Source organism: Falco punctatus, assembly GCF_963210335.1.
Source record: "Falco punctatus genome assembly, chromosome: 4".
Classification (NCBI taxonomy): domain Eukaryota; kingdom Metazoa; phylum Chordata; class Aves; order Falconiformes; family Falconidae; genus Falco; species Falco punctatus.
The window spans coordinates 51,408,098-51,427,507 of NC_137583.1; the positions used below are offsets into that span (position 1 = coordinate 51,408,098).

Here is a 19,410-nt window from a genome sequence, read left to right on the forward strand (position 1 = left end):
TTTTGTTCTGGTTGGGTTTTTTTTGTTTGGTTGGTTGGTTTGGTTTGGGTTTTTTTTGGGGTTTTTTATTGATTAGCATATGTTATGACAATATGCAAGTCTTTTTATAGTTCTGATAATTTGACAGAGGCAATTTTGGATCCTCTTTTTTTTTTTTTGGATTTTGCTTTTGGATCCTCTTTCCACCTGGCTTTTAGGGCTTTTGCTAGAGCTAAAGATTTGCAAATAGCAATGCAGTTTTGCCCAACGGTTACAGCAATTTGATTTCATCTGATGTTGGATGTAAATGTTTCCCTTTACACGTCTTATTTTTCTGCTGCCTTACTGTCCTGCTCATTCCTTTTCCAGCAAGGTGTATGGCTGAGGGAGATTTCCCATCCCTTTATTTAAAGGCACGAATGCAACCTGTCCACTGTTAAAAAAAAAAAAAAAAAATAAGTAGAGGTTTTACTTGTGGTATACTTCTGGCTTGCTTCTGGTTCGCTGGGACCCTAATTTTATGTTCTTCCCCTGTGAGGATCTATTAATAATGGCAATATACCATTTTTGTGGTCTAGTATTTGTATTTGTGGTCTAGTATTAACAGATTTAGTTAAAATATTTGGATTTCAGTCAATGTGTGCTGTACAGTTGATCAGGCTTAGCGTGGGTCCAATCCAAAAATCAGTTACATTCATCTTTGAGAAAGTTCACGTCAAATTTTTTTAACTGCTCTCAAGCCTCTTCCTTGCACTGACAAGGACATTCACAGTCTTCTGGGTTTTTTGCTTTAAATGGAGTTTTATAGAAAAACGAATGACAGGCTTCTGTCTGGAAGAATTTACAATAGAACATAATTAAATCCTTTGCTATCCTGTACCACAAATAATCGTAAATAATAATGTCTCTTGACACATGTAGTGGCACTTTATCTTCAAAGTACTTTGCAAATCTAAACAATCATTGTCTGTCTTAATAAAATATTTTCTGCTTAAATTGTCACCTTTAACCTACCCTCAGAGTCAGCGATCAGCTAGCCTTACCTAGGCTGCATTCTGCTGAACGTGAGGGGTGATCGCCTTCACACGTTCCCTCTCCTGCGTGCTGCTTGTGCACAGTTGCACCCCGTCCTGTGCCCAGAGGAAGCAGAGCTGCCGTAAAGCCGGGCCTGGGGAGCTTCTGTGTCCTCTCTGGTGAGGGTCCTGCACCCGGGTTGGGGCAGTGCCAAGCCCAAACACCGGCTGGGTGACAATGGGTTGGGAGCAGCCCTGAGGAGAGGGACTGGGGGTGCTGGTGGGCGAGAAGCTGGACGTGACCCGGCCACGTGCGCTCGCAGCCCAGAAAGCCCCCCGTGCCCTGGGCTGCATCCCCAGCAGCGTGGCCGGCGGGGCGAGGGAGGGGGCTCTGCCCCTCTGCCCCGCTCTGCTGAGACCCCCCTGCAGCGCCGCCTCCAGCTCCGGGGCCCCCAGCATAAGGAGGGCACGGACCTGTTGGAGCGGGGCCAGAGGAGGCCACGGAGATGGCCAGAGGGCTGGAGCCCCTCTGCTGTGCAGCCGGGCTGGGAGCGCTGGGGCTGTTCAGCCCGGAGAAGGGAAGGCTCCTGGAGAGCCTGGAGCACCTTCCAGCACCCAAAGGGGCCGGCGAGGAAGCTGGGGAGGGGCTTTTCCCAAGGGCCTGCAGCGCCAGGACAAGGGGGAACGGCTTTGCGCTGAGAGAGGGCAGATGGAGATCAGAGCTGAGGGAGAAATCCTTCCCTGTGAGGGCGGCGAGGCGCCGGCACGGGCTGCCCAGAGCAGCTGTGGGTGCCCCAGCCCTGGCAGTGCCCAAGGCCAGGCTGGACGGGGCTGGGAGCCACCGGGGCTGGGGGAAGGGGGCCCTGTGTGTGGCAGGGGTGGGACTGGGGGGTCTTTAAGGGCCCTTCAACCCAAACCGTTCTGGGATTCCAAGTCAACCATGTCAAATGTAGTCATTTAGCAGAATAATAGCTAAAAGCCACTGGCAGAAAAGCACTGTCCGCCTGCCAAATCAGCACTGCTTTTGGGTGCTTGTGGCATCTGCAGGATTGTAGCACAAGAGGTAGGAATAATTCTGCTGATGGTCAGAAACTGAATTTTTTCAAACGCTATTCTTCAGTGCTTTCTCTTGGTGGTGTTTACATGGAAGCAAAGTAGTAGAAGATCTTGTGTTTACTAGAATTATACTTTGAATCACCATTCTCTGACCCTCAGAGTGCATATAAGGGTATAAAATAAATGCATTTTATTTTTATTTAGTTGGATTACAATCTGAATAGGAACTTTTCTACTATTGCGAACTTCTGTTAGAACATAATATTGTTTCCTGTAGTTAGTGCTCATCTTGTCATGGTGTGTCAGTACCCAGCCTGGGGCTGGTAGGCAGCGTTCTCTGCATTTTGAATTTCAGTAGGAAAAACCCCATGTTTCCAGCAAGTTACTTGTTCAGTTGTTTCTTGTGGGACACTCGAGTTCAAACACTTGTGCCACGAGCCATCCTGTGAATAGCCTGTCTCATTTCCCTTTGAAGATCCAGTTCCTTTTTGCTCACCGCAGCCACAGCATGGCACATCTGGTACAACATTGTTCAGCCCCCTTGGAAGTGGAGCACAGCTGGGACGTCCCTGTCCAGGGCACCTGGGAGCTGGAAGCACCCAAGCACAGGGCTTTGGCCAGAGCAGGAGAACAAGCTGGGGTGCAGCGCGGGCTGGGAGAGCCCGTGTCCCACTGCCCACCAACGGAGCCCAGCTGCTGGTAACTGAATCCTATTGACACCATTGCTGCCTCCCTCTGAATTTAGGTAGAGAAATGCTACCCTAGTCCTCTGCCCTGTCTGTCACGCCACAGTTCATGTAATGCCTTGAAGGGAGTTAAAGCTCATTAATTCTTCTGCCTTTCCTGGGGATTATCTGTGAAGTCCCTGCTAAAGTGTATTGCTGCTAATGACTCAAAATAGGAATATGCAGACCGTCATATGCCTCTGACCTTGCAAAGTTTTAGAACCCAGGGACACTGCATGTCATTGAACTCCAGCGTTTAATTATGAGAAGTAGTATTTATGTACTAATCTGAGATTTTGCTGTGTTTCTAACTTAACTGAATCCCCTCCAGTTCTTGTAAAAACAAAATATCTGATCAAATTGCCGTAACCACTGATTGATTTGTACTGGTATTGTTTCATTATTTTGTGATGTAAACAGACCAAAAAAAGCACAAAAGACATCCTTCATCTTTCTTGCTTTCTCTCCCTTTATTAATAATTTTTACAGTCTCTCTGTGGATCTCTGTTCCACCTTGCTATGAATTCTCTGCAGCTAGCTGGTACCTCACCCTTCTAGAAAAGGCAGCGGTTGTTGCTTTTGTATACCAGCATTGGTATACAAATACAATAATACATTAATTATTGCTTCTGTTGTGTTCCTTCTGTGTGTTAACATTGGTTCTGCTTTTATTAACTGCAGTTTTGCACTGGATTAAGGGTCGTCTTCAGGGGTATGTTTTGAGGCACACTATCGATTTCCTTTGCTGAGCTCCAGTCTTGCAAGTAATATTGTTAGCCTAAGTGAAGGTAAAAATATTAAAAACATAAAGAGGTGTATTGGCAAGAGAGCATAGCATATTCCATTGGGGAAGGAGAGAAAGAGTTGGTCTGAGAGAAAGAAAGAAAGAAAAAAAAATATTTTTTTGGAAACTGGAATCAGTTTGAAAGTCCAATATTGTCAATAGAAGAGTCGACAAATTCAGGCCTCTTAAAATGAAAATTAATCTTAAAAGTCATTAGTCTGGTTATTTGGTTTGAGCCTTGCCACTGCATTTGTCATATTTGAGAACTTTAGGACTTAGGTTTTGGTCTCTTTCGTATGACTGCAGGATCTGGCAGTGTCTTTGAAAGCTGAAGTAATTGGGCGTTTTGCAGTAACAGCTAAGACTACGAGGGAGCTACCATAGAGTAGCCAGTATTGACACAGCTGAAGATCAGGACTTTTTGTGCATTAATTTTAAGTGTAAATCAAGCTTTGTATTTATAGCTAGCTTTCATATGCTGTACTTATTGATACGTCTCTTATTTGCAAGGAGAGCTTAATTTATGCCTTAGTGCTTTTTCCTGTCCTGGCCATTACAACTAGCTGCTGCTTTTGTTTCACAGAATAGAATCACAGAAATGTTTGGGCTGGAATGTACCCGTAAAGGCCATCTAGTCCAACCCCCTGCAGTGAGCAGGGACATCTTCAACTAGATCAGGTCACTCAGAGCCCCGTCCAGCCTGTTTCCAGGGCTGGGGCATCAACCATCTCTCTGGGCAGCCTGTGCCAGTGTCTCACCACCCTCAGCATAAAAAAATTCTTCGTTGTGTCCAATCTAAATCTTTCCTCTTCCAGTTTGAAACCATTGCCCCTTGCTTGTCCTGTCGCTGCAGGTCCTGCTAAAAAGTCTATCCCCATCTTTCTTATAAACCCTCTTTAAGTATGGACAGGCTGCCATAAGGTCTCCAGGAGCCTTCCCTTCTCCGGGCTGGACAGCCCCAGCGCTCCCAGCCCGGCTGCACAGCAGAGGGGCTCCAGCCCTCTGGCCATCTCCGTGGCATCCTCTGGCCCCGCTCCTATTCTGAGGACTCCAGAGCTGGGCACAGTACTGGGATTTAGAGGGCTGCAGCACTCTCAGGGACCTCTAAATCCCAGCCTCCCAGGACAGAGGTGAAATCCCCTTGTTCATGAAGATGTTGGTGCAGCTGGGGCTGTTGGCAGTGTTTTGTACGTCTGCGTATTGTGGCAGGAGTGTAGGGATGCTACAGACTCTTGTTTATCCACTAGTTCATCCCAAGGTGCCGTGCTGGGAGGAGTGAATAGGCTGGAGCAAAGTGGAGACGTTATTAAAAACAGAAAGATTAAAAGGCACAGAAGGTGAGGAAGAGGAGAGCCCACAGTGTGTCTTAGTGCTGCTGCTGGAGGGTGTCTCAGTTCACAGCTGAGCTTTCTTGCTTTAGTTTTCTAAATATCTTCCAGCTGCTTGTAAGGACTTCAGGAAGAGGCTAACCTGTATATTTTCAATATTCCTTGTGACAAACCTTATTTATGCAGTTTTATGTAGTCTAATTTCTTCTTTATTTCCATGCATTTTTCTGTGGGACATTTGTAGGCTGTGGAAGGTGCCTACCAAAGCTTTGGTAATAAAATACTTGACTCTACTAACGTCTCAAATTGCTGAAAGCTGTTAGTCTCAGTGCAGCTGTTTTTAACATGGGCAACAAAGAAAGATTAATGTTTTCCTTGGTCAGATACAAACCATCAGGTGTTTATGTGTTCAGAGAATTGTCTTTATTGTAAACTGGGGGAAGATTAGGTTTAAGTGTGAAATATAAAGGTGCACAAATAAAGGCCTCTGAAGTATTTAGGGAAAAGTTATCACTTAAATGATTTGGAGTTTGTCTTCCTAGTAAAATAGAGAGCAAAACCATCCTGTGGGTACTGTATGTCTGTGGTGGTGCTAACATTTCTGAAAATATGGTCAGCTTTGGTGCATACGAGTTGATGCCTGGGCAGGAGAGTATGGGGCTTTGGCTTGCCCTCCTCCCCACTGTGACCTGATAAGCAAGTTGTGTTCAGTGTTTCTGTATTGACAGACAGGAAAGCTTCGCTAAGCCTTGCAAGTTGAGGGTCGTTCCAGCTCTTACGTTAATGAAAAATCTCCCTAAAGATGAGTGTGAGGAGCTGGTGTGAATTGTGTGACATTGGAAAACAGGACAGCACTCTGATGTGTGAGTCCATTCTTGATCTTACATGTGTATCAAGATGCAGAAATTCCCGTTACTCTGTTTCTTATATTTGAAGAGCTGTATCAAAACAGGAACAAATGAATATTCATGGTCTCTGGTTTGGCTAACAGTTCATGTTACTGTTGATCCCTGAATGTCATATCATGCTGTAACCTATTTTAAATATTTCAGTTTAATGTTTCACTTTTGACTGTGTCATTTTCTTCTCTAATCTCAGTATTCCCAGGAGAAATCATGGATGAAAAGCTGTCTTACAAAGAATTTCTTGATCGCAATGAGTCCTGGACGATGGACGACAGAGACCTGTGCTTTGAATCACAGCCCGTATTCAGACCCATGGAAATGGCTGGTATGACTGTATTACCCATAAATCTGTAGCATCCGTTATTTCATCAGTTGTGTAGCACGATAGAGCCCTAGCCTGTCTATCCCTGAGGGTGGGTTTGTTCTCTTGCCTTGTACTCACGCCTGTGTTCTTCAGGATGTGTTGCTCTGTTTTCCTAAAAGGTGTGACATTTTGACACCAGCTACCTTAGCACATCAAGCCCCTAACGTGCCCTGGAGCACAGTCTACCTGGTTAAAAATAGAGTTGCTAGTCCAGCGTGTTAGAGCACATATTGTGGGTGTGCAGATTTCCCCTTGACTTGGCTCACATGGTGATAACACTTTTTGGTTGACTCCCACAGTTTAACCGCTCTAGAGTGCTGTGGTTTTCAGTGCAAACCTTGCCAAAATTGTTGACAGCTAAAAGCCAGTCTTCCCTGGCACTCAGAAATGCCAGTTCCAGCTGTCACGTAGCTGTGTCTGCAATGCAGGTCGGTCTGTTCCAGAGGCAGCCTGTGTAGCTGCTGACTCTCTTGAAAATTAGATGAACCTTGTGTAACTTGCTCCTGCAAAAAGATACCCTTTCACCCAACAACTTTCACCTAATTTTATCTCATTCTTGAGAAAGCTTATGGAAAATTACTTGCTAGCTCTTGGAGGGTATGAGAAATGGATGTGCTGCCCAGATTATAACAGGCAATAAACCTGGGAAAGATACTGGCTGGAACAAGATGAAACTTTTTTCTGTGTATATTTTTGAGCACTGTAGACCTGCTTACTAAATTATTTTCTTGGTATCTGAATCTCATATTGACTAAGAGATTCTGTGAAGAAATTACATATTGTTACAGGAGTGAGCGACTGGAACAAAGAGTTGCTAGCTTCTAAAACACAGTTGTTGGATTTTTTCCTTTCCATTGTTTTGTTAGATGAAAGAATGGGATGTTGATGTAGTTGTGCTCAATAGCCAGATGACATACTTGTTGATTAGGAGCAATTTGCATACCCAGCCCACCACCCAGTATTCTTTTGGCCTGAAAAATGTGAATCTCTGGGTTATGGGTTGCATGAAACCACATTTCCTTAGGTTTTGTGTCTTCAGAGTACCTTGCGCACCTGTATGTGCATAAGGTACCATGTATGCTTTGGTATGAAAGTGTTCTTCCATACTGCTCTGTGTCAGCAAGAGATTCTGCCTAGAGGTTAGTCAATTCCCATAACTGAGCAGAGGCATCAGAGGGGATAGACAAGCTTTAATGACTTGTCAGCAGAAGGAGAAAAATATGAACAGCAGACTTGGAAAAGTCTATGGGTTTATTAAATATTTTTATACACACGCTTTGGGAAACAGTAGGATGATTTCCCTCCCAAGGAGAGAATTCGCTGGTCAGTGGTGTAACCGGTCTCCTGACCAGCATTGCTGTAATTCCTTGTTCCTAGGTGAGAAACATGGGAAATGCCAGCTCTGCCACTTCTGTGGGCAGCTGAAAGAGTGTGTTTGAGTCTGCTCTGGGCTTTGCTGTTGTACGTTACAAACACTGTGTTGGGATCTGGCAGCGGCACCCAACCCTATTAATGTAACAGTTGTGAGCAAAACTGTACATATCTATTTTACACACTGTCTGTAATGAAGGGCTTGTTTTTAAAATGTTACTGTAATGTAGAATGAATAAAACTCAAAGATGATCTAATTGCTTGCGAGCTTTGAAGGTGCTGCAAAGCCCTTAATCACAAGTGTGTCATGATTTATTACTGTAACTACAGGTAAATATCTAAGCATGAAGAGCTCCTATTTAAACGATCTGCAGTAATATGCTTCTCTTAGCCCCCCATCATTGGCAAATCGGAACTACGTCTCTGAACAGCGAAGGATACTAGTGTCGGTGGAAGCGAGTTAAAAAGAAACTTCCGTAAATGTTTTATTGATCTTGCCTCCAGCTGTCTAGAAGCAGTGCTTCCAGATTCTTAACAAATGTCTGGCTTCATAATATTCTAAACAACCTGCACATTTTCAGCAAGTAGAGAATTACTATAAGGGATCACTTCAGGCAAGAACTGGTACTTCCCTGAACTGGCTGTATCCCATCCATACTGTTCATCCTCACCCACCTGCCTTTCCGTTTCAGCTGCAGTGTGTTTTGCTAGAAGCATCACCTTGTCAGCAGCAGAGGAGCATCGCTACCAGTCACAAAACCCTAAACCCTGAGTAGGGCACAGGCCCACTTCAAGTCTGTGGAGGATTTTTGGAGATGGGAAACAAAAGTTCAGCCATAACTCCTTCCAATTCTCCCCATTCTCCCTCTGCAGCAGAGATGGGCTTTAATCTGGGTCGCACATTTTTGCCACGTCATCTAACAGCTGGACAAAGAGGGTAGATCATCAGCATCTCTTTTAGTTTTTAAATTGGTTTCAGTCATGATGCTTTTTTTGTGGGTTTGGGGTTTTTTTGGTGGTTTTTGGTGGGTTTTTTGGTTGGTTTTGGTTTTTTGGGTTTTTTTTAATTGGAATAAAGGCAGTTTAAGCTTGGTAATATGGTTTTAAACAGCTTGAAATTAAAATTTCCTACAATTTACTCTGAAGCAAGACATTTTCTTGGCATCTCAAATAGTCTGATGGATTTATAGAAGAGTCCATACAGCTCACCTGATCTTGACATCTTGGAGCACTGTGGGTATGTGAACATTTGAAGTTTGGTCGTCATCCCCACAGATAGCATGCCTGACATAAAAATGAATAGCAGCCTTCAACTGTTTTAGCAACTTTATTTTTTAAATAAAAATTAAAGTTTTAACAACTTTAATTGTGCTTAACCAGAAGAAATCTGTGCAGTGTCTGAAAATTGGTGTGTGGCAGCCATTTCAGGAACAGAAAGTTCCTCACCTCCCGGGTAATGCAACGTGTGAGAAAGTCATGAGAAATGTCACTCGTCTGCAAGAGGCCGCTTCAGTCGAAACCTCTCGTTGCTTGGCTGTGCCTGTCTGGAGGGAAATGTGATGGATATCTGGCATAAGCCAGCAAGATGTGTTGGGAATTATTGATCATAAAACACATCCAAGGGTTTGTACATTACAGAATAACTTGAGAGAGGAATGGGATGTTACATTTCCTTTCCCTTGCAGTGTTTTGCCCTTGATGGCTATGGTACAGTGACTAACTCATGGGAGGGTCATATTCTCTTTGTTTTATTCTGTCAGTCAGCTCACCTGTCTGCTCTCTGACTTGCATTTCAGCAAGTAATCCACCTTAAAAAAGCCAGCACGGGACTTCTCTCGTCCCATCTGGTTTGAATGCCCATGGTGATTACTTGAGGGGAAAGGAGATGTGTGCACACAAAAAATAAAACTTGCAGAAAAGGAATTTTCTCTTGGTGCATCCTCAGCTGCTGGATACTATCTTTTGCAGATGATATATCTACTTAAAACATGGTCCAAAAGCAAAGCAAAGCTAATGCACCTTAGACAAACCGAAGCTGACACCAGACAACATGCAAACATGGACTGAAGATCCTGAGAGCCCCACCAGTGCGTCTGGTCTGGAACTAAGGGCGAAGGCTGCTCACCTGCCCGGGACACGGGGAAATGTGTTATTTTGCTCTCTGGCTTGTCACTTGGTTAAAACACTGGCCCATCAGTCAGTTTATACTGCTATATTGTTCTGGGGAGGAGAGCATGCAGCTTACAGAGGCCTTCCTGGGTCTGCTCAGGAGCTCAGCCGTTGTTCCTGGCTCCAGGTAGTTGTGTGTCCCTCAGGTCAGGAGCAGATGCTTCCTCCTTGAGAGGAGGAGACAGGTTCTCCATGCAACGGTCATAATCTAAACTTTAGTCAGTTTTCCCTAGGAAGCAGTTTTACTGTTGAGCATAAATTCTGATTATTCTGAGGTGTTTGCCCCTGGTAAATAATGCTGAAAGCAGCTTTTCCGCCGAAGTCCGGTGGTGGGGTCCGGTGCAGCTTCTTGTTTTTTTAAATCATCTCACTGCACCGTTTCTTCCTCCTGTGTGGTGACACTGGCCTCGTTTTTGTCTCCTGCCAGACCCCTTCAGCACGCACAGAGGGGAGAATCTGCCTGACTTACTGTTCCCTACTGACATGAAGAATGTGCCGCTGTTTACAGACCATGTTGATGCTTCCAGAGACATCCATGGTGAGTTCCTCCTCGGCATTTGTCCCTGAATAGTCAGTGTTTGCTGTGTTCTCTGTTGACTTTCATGTGCTGGAAATTACTAAACTGATAAGTTCACAGATTATATAATTAATTTTTTTTTCTTTTTGTGCCTAAAGCCGTTCCAATAGCTACTTCCAGGAAGGTACTTTGAAGTGAAGGCAGAAGGAAATAGGACAACTAGACAAGTTGAGTTAAAGCAGACATTACTGATGGCTCTTGTCTTCATGGGTAGAACCTGAATAGACATGGACTTTTTTCATAAAGTGGTCCTCAGTTTTTGGACTATTGGAGTTTAAGTGGTTATTTAACAAAAGAATTCACGGGAGCAGAAGCAGAAAGCAAAAGGGAAATAATTTGCCAGTGTTTAATGTCTTATACCTTGTTGAAAAGTGTATATACACAGATAATTTACAGTGCAGTTTGTAAAGAAAAGCTGAGAGGGTTGCTTACAGACTTTATCTAAACTGCTTGTGTGCAGAACAGAAGTTTATTTTCCAAGTGTATAGATGTCAAAATTTAGAGGGGAGTCATTAGGGCTAGTGTGGTGATTAATGAATGGCCTTCTATTCATTAGCACCACATGGATCTGTGCTGGTACCTGAACAACCTTTCTTGGGGCCCCTGTATTCTCCTGCAGAGGCTCTAGATCCATCAGCCTTCATGGGCCTGGATTCAACTGCAGATTTTCTGCAAGCTGAAGAAGGTAAGAAACAGATGTTTTGCTGTTACTGTCTGCCTGGTTTGAAGGGCATGCAGCTGGAAAATCTCAGTTTACTAGTCCTAAAGAATCTTTACGTTGATACATAAAATGAGTCAAGATTAGAAGGTATCCTATTCACAGTGATGATTCGTGGTTCATTGTGAATGTTCTGGAGATGTCAGGAGATCATGGAATGGTTGAGGTTGGAAGGAGACAGAGGTCATCTTCCAGATGTTACAGTTAGATGAGTGGGTGGTGAGGTGCGCTGAGAACTGGCTGAATGGCAGAGCTCAGAGAGCTGTGATCGGCGGTGCAGGGCTTAGCTGGAGGCCTGGGGCTCCCCAGGGTCACTGCTGGGTCTGGTCTTGTTCAGCTTATTCATCGGTGACCTGGATGAGGGGACAGTGTGCCCTCCGCAAGTTTGCTGATGATACAGAATAGGGAGGAGTGGCTGGTACCCCTACCCCAGAGGCTGCGCTGCTGTTCAGCCAGACCTGGGCAGGCTGGAGCTGGGCAGAGGGGACCTCATGGAGTCCAACCAAGGCCAGTGTAAGGTCCTGCTCCTGGGGAGGGACAGCCCCAGGCACCAGCACGGGCTGGGGGCGACTGCTGGGGGGCAGCTCTGTGGAGAAGGGCCTGGGGGTGCTGGTGGGCAGCAAGTCGCCCATGAGCCTACAGTGTGCTCTCGTGGCCAAGGGGCCAGTGGGACCCTGGGGTGTGTGAGGAGGAGTGTGACCAGCAGATCAAGGAAAGTTATCCTCCCTCTCTGCTCTGCCCTGGTGAGGCCATGTCTGCAGCACTGTGTCCAGTGCTGGGCTCCCCAGTTCCAGAGGCAGGGAGCTACTGGAGAGGGGCCAGCAGTGGGCTACAAAGATGATGGGGGCAGGAGAATCTGCCCTATGAGGTGGACCTGTTCACCCTGGAGAAGAGAAGGCTGAGGGGACCTTATCAATGTCTACAAATACCTTAAGGGTGAGTGCCAGGAGGACAGGGCCAGGCTCCTGCCAGGGGTGCCCAGCGGCAGGACAAGGGGCAGCGGGCACAGGCTGCACCACAGGCAGCTCCTGCGGAACCTGGGGACAAACTTCTTTCCCCGGAGGGTGCCGGGCGCTGGCACAGGCTGCCCGGAGAGGCTGTGGGGTCTCCTTCTCTGGAGCCATCCCAACCCGCCGGGACGTGGCTCTGTGCAGCCTGCCCTGGGAGAGCTGCTTCAGCAGGGGGGTGGGCTGGGGGGGCTCCAGGGGGCCCTTCCAGCCCCGGCCAGGCTGAGATTCTGCAATCTTGTGATCTTGCCTACCCCTCCTCAGGCAGGGCCACCTAAAGCCAGCTGCCCAGAAAAACTGAGGGAAGAACCTGCTCGCTTGGGCCCTGGGGTCAGTGCTGGTTATGGCTCTTCTCTGATGCAAGCTTTCACTAGCTGTAATCACAGAAGAATGTGATGCTCTGGTACCGTTCTTAAAGGGAACTGAAATGTTTCCTGAGAATGAACTCGTAAAACAGCAGAGTCAATATCTTCAACTGAAAAAATAGAGCTGTGTTGGTGTCAGTGGCAGGACTAAATGTGTTTGTTTTCCATGATGCCTGAAGAACATTGGATGGGAGCTCAGCATGATGTGAAGGGACCAGATGCCTCTTTCTTTGTTGAGCCACCAGGTAAAAATATTTTTCACTTGATCTGCAGGAACTTTCTATAGAAAGTTTTGCACAGCAGAAGCAGAGCATTGTCTGCCTTTTCCAAGAAACACAAGGCTGTAATGAAGTGGGACCTGACCAAGAAAAACACTTGTTTCTGATTCTCAAATCAGTTTAATACAGAAGTGTGTTTTAGAGAGATGCTACTTAAAGCACGTTTTCTGGTTTAGTGCTGTTAAGGGGTGGGGAGAACCCTGCAATTTATAGACTGTTGTATTTAGGGTAACAAATTTAATATATGCAGTTCCAAGACCAAGCGTCAGTAGATATTAGCAGCATGCCCTTTTTGGGGCATATCGTGTAGCAAGGCTTTAATTGACTGAAAGCATGCCCTTTTCATGGGTTTTGGGGATTGAATTAAGTTAGCAGATGTAGATGTGTGAAAAAAATAAATAAAGTAAGTTCAGCAGCAAGCTGTGTGGATTCCAGACCGTGTGTCCATTCTGTGCATCTCCGTTATAGTGAAGATACCTTCATTTCCAGTTGGGATGTGTGTTCAAGCATTACTTGACACTAAAATAATAAATAGGATGAATAAAATTTACTCTTGAAAAGAAGCTTTGAAACTTTACTGCTGTCAAGGATTCTAATTTTTGTACACATCCAAAGTCAAATTTGTCGACTTGAGTGACAAGTCAGAGCACTCGAGTTCACTGATTTTAAGGGTCAGTGCAGCTGAGGGCACCAACAAACATAATTTTGGCTCATGTGTAATGAACGGAATTGTAAACTAAATTCTAATTGCAAACCTGTGTATTTCTGTCCAATTACCTTTAGATTCTGGTTACAGTTAAATCTTTGAAGCTCCATTGGAACATGATTCCGTGGTGGCTGCATGTATATTACTATATTTGATCTGTAATAGGATCTTCATTGCTGATTTTGGTGAACAAGCTAAGAAGAGAGCAGTTTAACATTGCTTCTGGGTAGAAAGTGGTTCTGGAGCTGGTGGCCCTGCCTGGGGCTCAGGGTAGAGCTGGAGTGCTTTGTAACTGAATGTTCCTCAGCTTCTCTCAAGACACAAGTGTTTTCCTAGGTACTGTGCGAATTAATTTTCTGAAAAGTGGTGATAAAAACTGATTCTGTTTTTGTCCGACCCAACTGGGATGCTGAAGTGGGGGAGCTTACTCATCAAGGCTGCTGCTGCACAGAGCACAGACCAGGCAGCGCCTTGAGAGGGTGATTCACATCCTGGCAGCTCCAGAAGAGAAGGCTGTTTGCTAAGATCTTTGAGTACTTAATGAAACTTAATTTTGTATGCCCAGTGTCCTCCACCATGACAGAAGCAATAAAGGTGAATTTGCCGGAAAGCCCCATGGCAGTGGCTCCTGGTTTCGTTCCCACTGCAGTAGCAGCACCCCCAGGAGAGGCTGACGCTGCTGGTGGACCAAAAGGTGTGCCATCAGGTAAAGTTGCTCCAGTCTAAAGACTGGTGCTGGGTTCAAGCCCCTCACAAGCCACCATATAATGGTGGAAAGACATGGGATTGCCTCTTCTGAAGGAAGCACAGCAAGGTGTTAACAAATCCCATTCTGGCTAAAGGCTTACGATACCTGAATTGTGTTGGTGAAAAATAGCAAGTCTGTGTGACTTTTCAACTCTTGTCACAGCCTAGTAACTGATTTAATGATTCTTTAATTTCTCAAAATTTTAGCTCCAGAAAATTAAGGTGTGTCAAGAACATGGTTGTACCGTGAGTCTGATACAGTATATAAATACCTTAAAAACTCTGTTTTAAAGAATCTTTAAAACAGACAGTTTTTAAGATGTTTATGGATACCATCAGACTCTTGGTACATTTTTGTACCAGTCTTTTATCCGGTTTCTTTGTGTTAATTCCAGTACGTGCCATGATTCACCAGGGAGCATCCATACCACTTATAATATCTATTTATTTACTGTCTTACTTTTCTGTAAAATCACAATCTTTAAATTGTGTTTTGGAGACGATCATGATAATTACTTTAAAAAAAAAGGCAAAACCAAATGAGGGGTAGTGCATAATGTATCTTTTTGGTTTGGTTCACTGGAATATTGGTTTTATCTAAATGGATCCTGAAGTGCTCTTTTAGAAGGGAATTTTCCCATTTTTCTGATTTCTTTCCTTTTTCAGTTTAGGTATCTAATTTAAGATTTAATATATTTTCCGTTGTTTGGGGAGGATATTTTTAGATGTAACTCAAACAATCAGTGGACATTTTTGGTTTTTTTAGCATCTACTCAGCAACATGTCTGAGATGTTCAGGTCACTGTGCTGCATTACACAGAGCATGGGTAGTGCTTGGGGCTCTTGAAATTAATAGCTGCAGAAGAGAATTCTAGTGCTTCTAGCTTTTGATAATTTGTAAAAAATTGCCTCTAGACAGCTGAAATATTAAACTAAAACTGACTGAAAAAACTCCTTTAAGGGCATTTTATGAAAATGCTAACAAATGCAGTGGTTTGATTGTACTGTGAGCTAACAAATGTTATTTTAAAACCACAGTTCAGTGTTTAGTAGATATGTAAAAAATGAACGAGGCCAACTTGGGCACGAAAGAATAAAGGGCAGCTGGTGATTCACTGGATGGCAGTGTCTTTTGTGTCAAGAGTGCCGGTGCTCCTGCTCTGGTTGCACCATCATACCACCCATGAACAGCATAAACAGTATTTAAAATGAAGTACGTATGGCTCTGGAATGTTTCAGGAATGTTTCATGTGCTGTTGGAAAACACAGCTGGGCTTACAAAGGTGACACCAAAAGTCTTTGTGTCCTGCTATATAGGAAACCCCCCTTCTTATGATTCCTATATAGATTCTGTTGGACTGCGTTGCTCCTCACAGTGGATCCAGCAGCTCTGGTCTCTTGCCAGCTGTGTAGCATCACGTAGTTTTTAAAGCAAAACAATGCATCTTTTGGCTGATGTGTGTTAGGAGCAGACGGATGTCTGACACTGTAGTCAAAGATACAAAACAAGGCGCGCAAAGCTGTAGTAGGAAAAGCACTTGGGTGCTTGAAGAGTGTTATAAAGACTAGTTAGTACAACTTGAGTGCACTGGCATAAGGTGGGGAGTAGGTGATGCTGAAAGACAAGAAGATAGACAGGGAGTGAAAGCCCCATTTTATCTAGTCGTAAAACTGCACTGTCAGGTGTTTACATTCTGTATTTTTTTGTTGATTTCTGTGATCTGTGTTTCTGTAACAGATTCAGCGTGTGTTCCTGCCTCGGATGTCATGTCTGTTTCTGCAGAAAAAGCTGGGTCCATTCTTGCAGAAGACACCAAGCCACCTGGAGCTCTGGATGCTGGATTTGCACCTCCAGCCAAAGCCAGCCCTCTTCTGGATGTTGCGTTTGCTTCTGCACCAGAAGCCAAACCTCCTAATGCTGTCAATGATGCATCCGTCCCAGCGGCAGATACTGACTTCACCCCAGCAGCAGGTGCCATGTCCCATTATACTATGGATTTGGAGTTTGCCCCAGCAGAAGATGCAGGGTTTGCCCCAGCAGCAGATGTGGAATCTCACCGTGCTATGGATTTCTCATTTGCCCCAGCAGCAGATGTGGAGTCTCACCATGCTATGGATTTCTCATTTGCCCCAGCAGCAGATACTGAATCTCCTCATGCTATGGATTCTGAGTTTGCCCCAGCAACAGATACTAAATCTCCTCATGCTATGGATTCTGAGTTTGCCCCAGCAACAGATACTACATCTCCTCATGCTATGGATTCTGAGTTTGCCCCAGCAACAGATGCTACATCTCCTCATGCTATGGATTCTGAGTTTGCCCCAGCAACAGATGCTACATCTCCTCATGCTATGGATTCTGAGTTTGCCCCAGCAACAGGTGCAGAGTTTGCCCCAGCAGCAGAAGTCAACCACCATCATGCTATGGATTCTGGGTTTGCTGCTGTAGCAGAAGCCAAGCCTCCCTCCACCATAGATTCCAGGTTTGCCTCTGCAGAAGCTAAGTCTGTCCCTGCAGCTGACACCAAGAGTGCTGCATCTGAAGAGCTGATGACGTCTAAGTCTTCTCTTGAGCAAGACAAGTCACCCTTCGACAAGCCTCTTGCAGGTGAGTATGTATGCCTGAAAGCTTTGTTCAGGCTTGAAGTAGGAAGGCAAGTGGCAGGAGAAGGCCACTGTAAGTTGGCGTAGCGCTAGCAGCAACACTGCCAGTAGCACGTAGTGATGGCTACACAGATGCACAATTGTTGTAAGACTGTCAACTAAAAAGCATATTTTTTTAGTAGTTAAGATTATGATATGCCTTGCACAAAACATCTTAAGTAGAGCTCATTTCTGCTGTCAAGATACAGAGGAATTGCTTCATGAGGATTTTTCACTTGTAAAACATAAAACTAGAATATCTTAATGATGATTTTTTTACTTGACATTCTTAGCAGTGATTATGTTTTTACAACAGCTATAGAGACATTTTAGTTCATCCCTATTAGTACTTATTTTTGTACTGCTATCATCCTCTGTATGTGTTCAGTTTATACTGAAATCTCCAACAGATCCTGTAGAACAGTGTTTTCAGAGTTTCTTATCTTGAAAATGGTTTCTGAATAGACTGATAGGCTTTGTTGATAATTTTGTGACATTTCCTTGGAACGACTACAGGTGTTGAAGTGGTGAGGTGGGCGATTTCATTTTTCCATGTGGTGGACAGAAGATTTGCTGTGCTGTGTAGATTTCTCTAAGGACACTCTTCTTTCGAAGAGAAAATTGCTGTCAAATTATAGCAAATAGCTCTGGGCAGAGGCGGTATGTGTGGATTGATTGCAGGAAGAGTTGGAGCGAGATATTTTCTTTCTTACCTTCTAAAACTCTTTAGTTTAATGATAAGGGTAAATTTCAGAAGTGCGAAGTTTTAACAAAAAAGCCCTCTATTAGAATGTAGTAACTGAGAGGCACAGGTGGATGAACGAAAGAGTGAACGTCAGGCAATAGAGGAAGGATATGCTTTCGCAGAATACTTAGGCTTTCAGGAGGGGAAAGCTGGTAGAAAGTGATCTAAAAAACAGATTACCACTGTTTTGAAAGTGAGGAAAACTTTTAGTTTCTTGTGGAAGATAATAATTAGGTGAGGAATTGGTTTTTACCTTGATTAATGTAATCTAAATTAAAAACAATACGAATTTTTATTCTTTACTTTCCATTTGCAGAAGCAACTGCAAATGTAGAACAAGAATCAAAAGTCCCAGAAGCTTGCGTTGGTCTTCTAGAAAAAGCTGAAGACAGCAGACCACCTCCCAGCCACCATGAAGAGCATCTTCCAGAACAGACAAACCATATTTCAGAGCCTGCAGGTGAGGAATGCCAACCACAATACAAAACTGGAGCCAGCACTTTGCTATCAGCTAATTCTGCCCCACCACCTAAGTTCTTTCTCACTGCCACTGTTCTCCAGTCCTTAGCAATGAAAAAGCAACAAAGGTTTAATTTCAAGAAGGTTATTAGTGCATGCTAACATGGGCACTGTTATAAATAGATGTAAATAGATATAAATAGATAACATTTGAAATTGCTATTCTTTAACTTGTCTTTTTCTTCCTCATTGTACCAATGTCTGTCATAATTTTTATTCCTATTTAAAATTGAAATAACATTAATTACATGTAGGACTGTTCTTTAACATAATTATGTCTTACAAATTAAAACTTACAGAATTATGTGTAGGATTTTTGTAGTATCTGCTTGAATGTATTCAAAGGTATATATGAATACTAGATGATTAGCATTAGACAGGGACTCCAGACTGATAATGGAGTATATTCTGGATTTGTATTCCAAGGGGAAGCTAGTATAGTCTGAATTTGGTTAATTACAAAAATGAAGATTAAAAAAAACCCAAACCAAACCCCAAACCTTCATCCTGTGCTTAAGCCCCAGGAAAGTCTTTGCTTCATGTTCTACCTCCACCTTGGCATGTCTGCCAAAATATAAAATTGCTGCTTAAAATGGGATTGTGAGGAGATAAGACGTAGTAGACTGCCATATCTTATAGACTTCATTCCTATTAAAAATAAAATAAGACCTATACCCTTTCCAGTGGCTTGCTTTTAAACTGCAGGTTGCCTGCATTCGTAAGAACTGAAGCATTCTGTTCGTCTTTTTCATATTTCAGTTCCAGTAGAAGCAAAAGAAGCTGTTTCACTAGAAAATAAAGACCTCCTTCCGGAAAAATCTGTTACTGCTGTGGATGTGACCGTTACAGAGAAACAAAAGGAGGCGGCTGAACACAACCATGTCCAACATGCAGAACCTCAGCAAGAAAAAGCCCTGCAGGAGCCCACAGGTAGAATATAAATAATAATTCAGTTTTAGAATGGAAATATCCTTTGTGAACTATTCACCTTTTCCTACTGACTGCATTGCCACTTGAGCAAGCAGAAATCTTTTTTGCACCAAGCAGCTGTGTGGTTCTTTGCATTCATTGGTGATTCTGTTTGCACTTTGCCTCTTATCTCTGCCCTCTTAAATACTCTTTTCCCCTCACCAAACTAAGAGCCTAAATATGTGTGCTACTAGTACTTTATCACTGGGACTAGCTTATTTCTTTTCTGCTGTAGGATTTAAAAGCTCACCATCTTTTTGCTGTTACTGCTAGCTTTTTATTTTGGGTTTAAAAAGGACCATTAATTCTTATTACAATACTCCTAGTGAAGACCTCCTTCTAAATTGAGTTTTGTAATTACCAAAGGAAAACGTAATTTTTTTCCTGCTCCACTAACACAGCCTCTCTGATGAGCTGTGATTGCTTACACTTGTGACTGGAG

At 43.9% G+C, this 19,410-nt stretch overlaps 1 protein-coding gene across 15 annotated transcripts in view; it reads left to right on the forward strand.

Moving 5' to 3' along the window:
• MAP4 (microtubule associated protein 4) overlaps positions 1-19,410 on the forward strand; it is a 167,031-nt gene that overhangs the window by 95,694 nt on the left and 51,927 nt on the right. For 14 of the 15 annotated variants that reach the window (XM_080385734.1, XM_080385747.1, XM_080385735.1 and 11 more), the window contains 8 exons: positions 5,984-6,115; positions 10,122-10,232; positions 10,828-10,956; positions 12,541-12,606; positions 13,911-14,051; positions 15,831-16,700; positions 17,797-17,940; positions 18,759-18,929. In XM_080385734.1, the coding sequence (XP_080241860.1) occupies positions 5,984-6,115; positions 10,122-10,232; positions 10,828-10,956; positions 12,541-12,606; positions 13,911-14,051; positions 15,831-16,700; positions 17,797-17,940; positions 18,759-18,929 (1,764 nt within the window). The remainder of the gene's footprint in view (positions 1-5,983; positions 6,116-10,121; positions 10,233-10,827; positions 10,957-12,540; positions 12,607-13,910; positions 14,052-15,830; positions 16,701-17,796; positions 17,941-18,758; positions 18,930-19,410) is intronic. The other variant, XM_080385744.1, reaches the window with a different exon arrangement.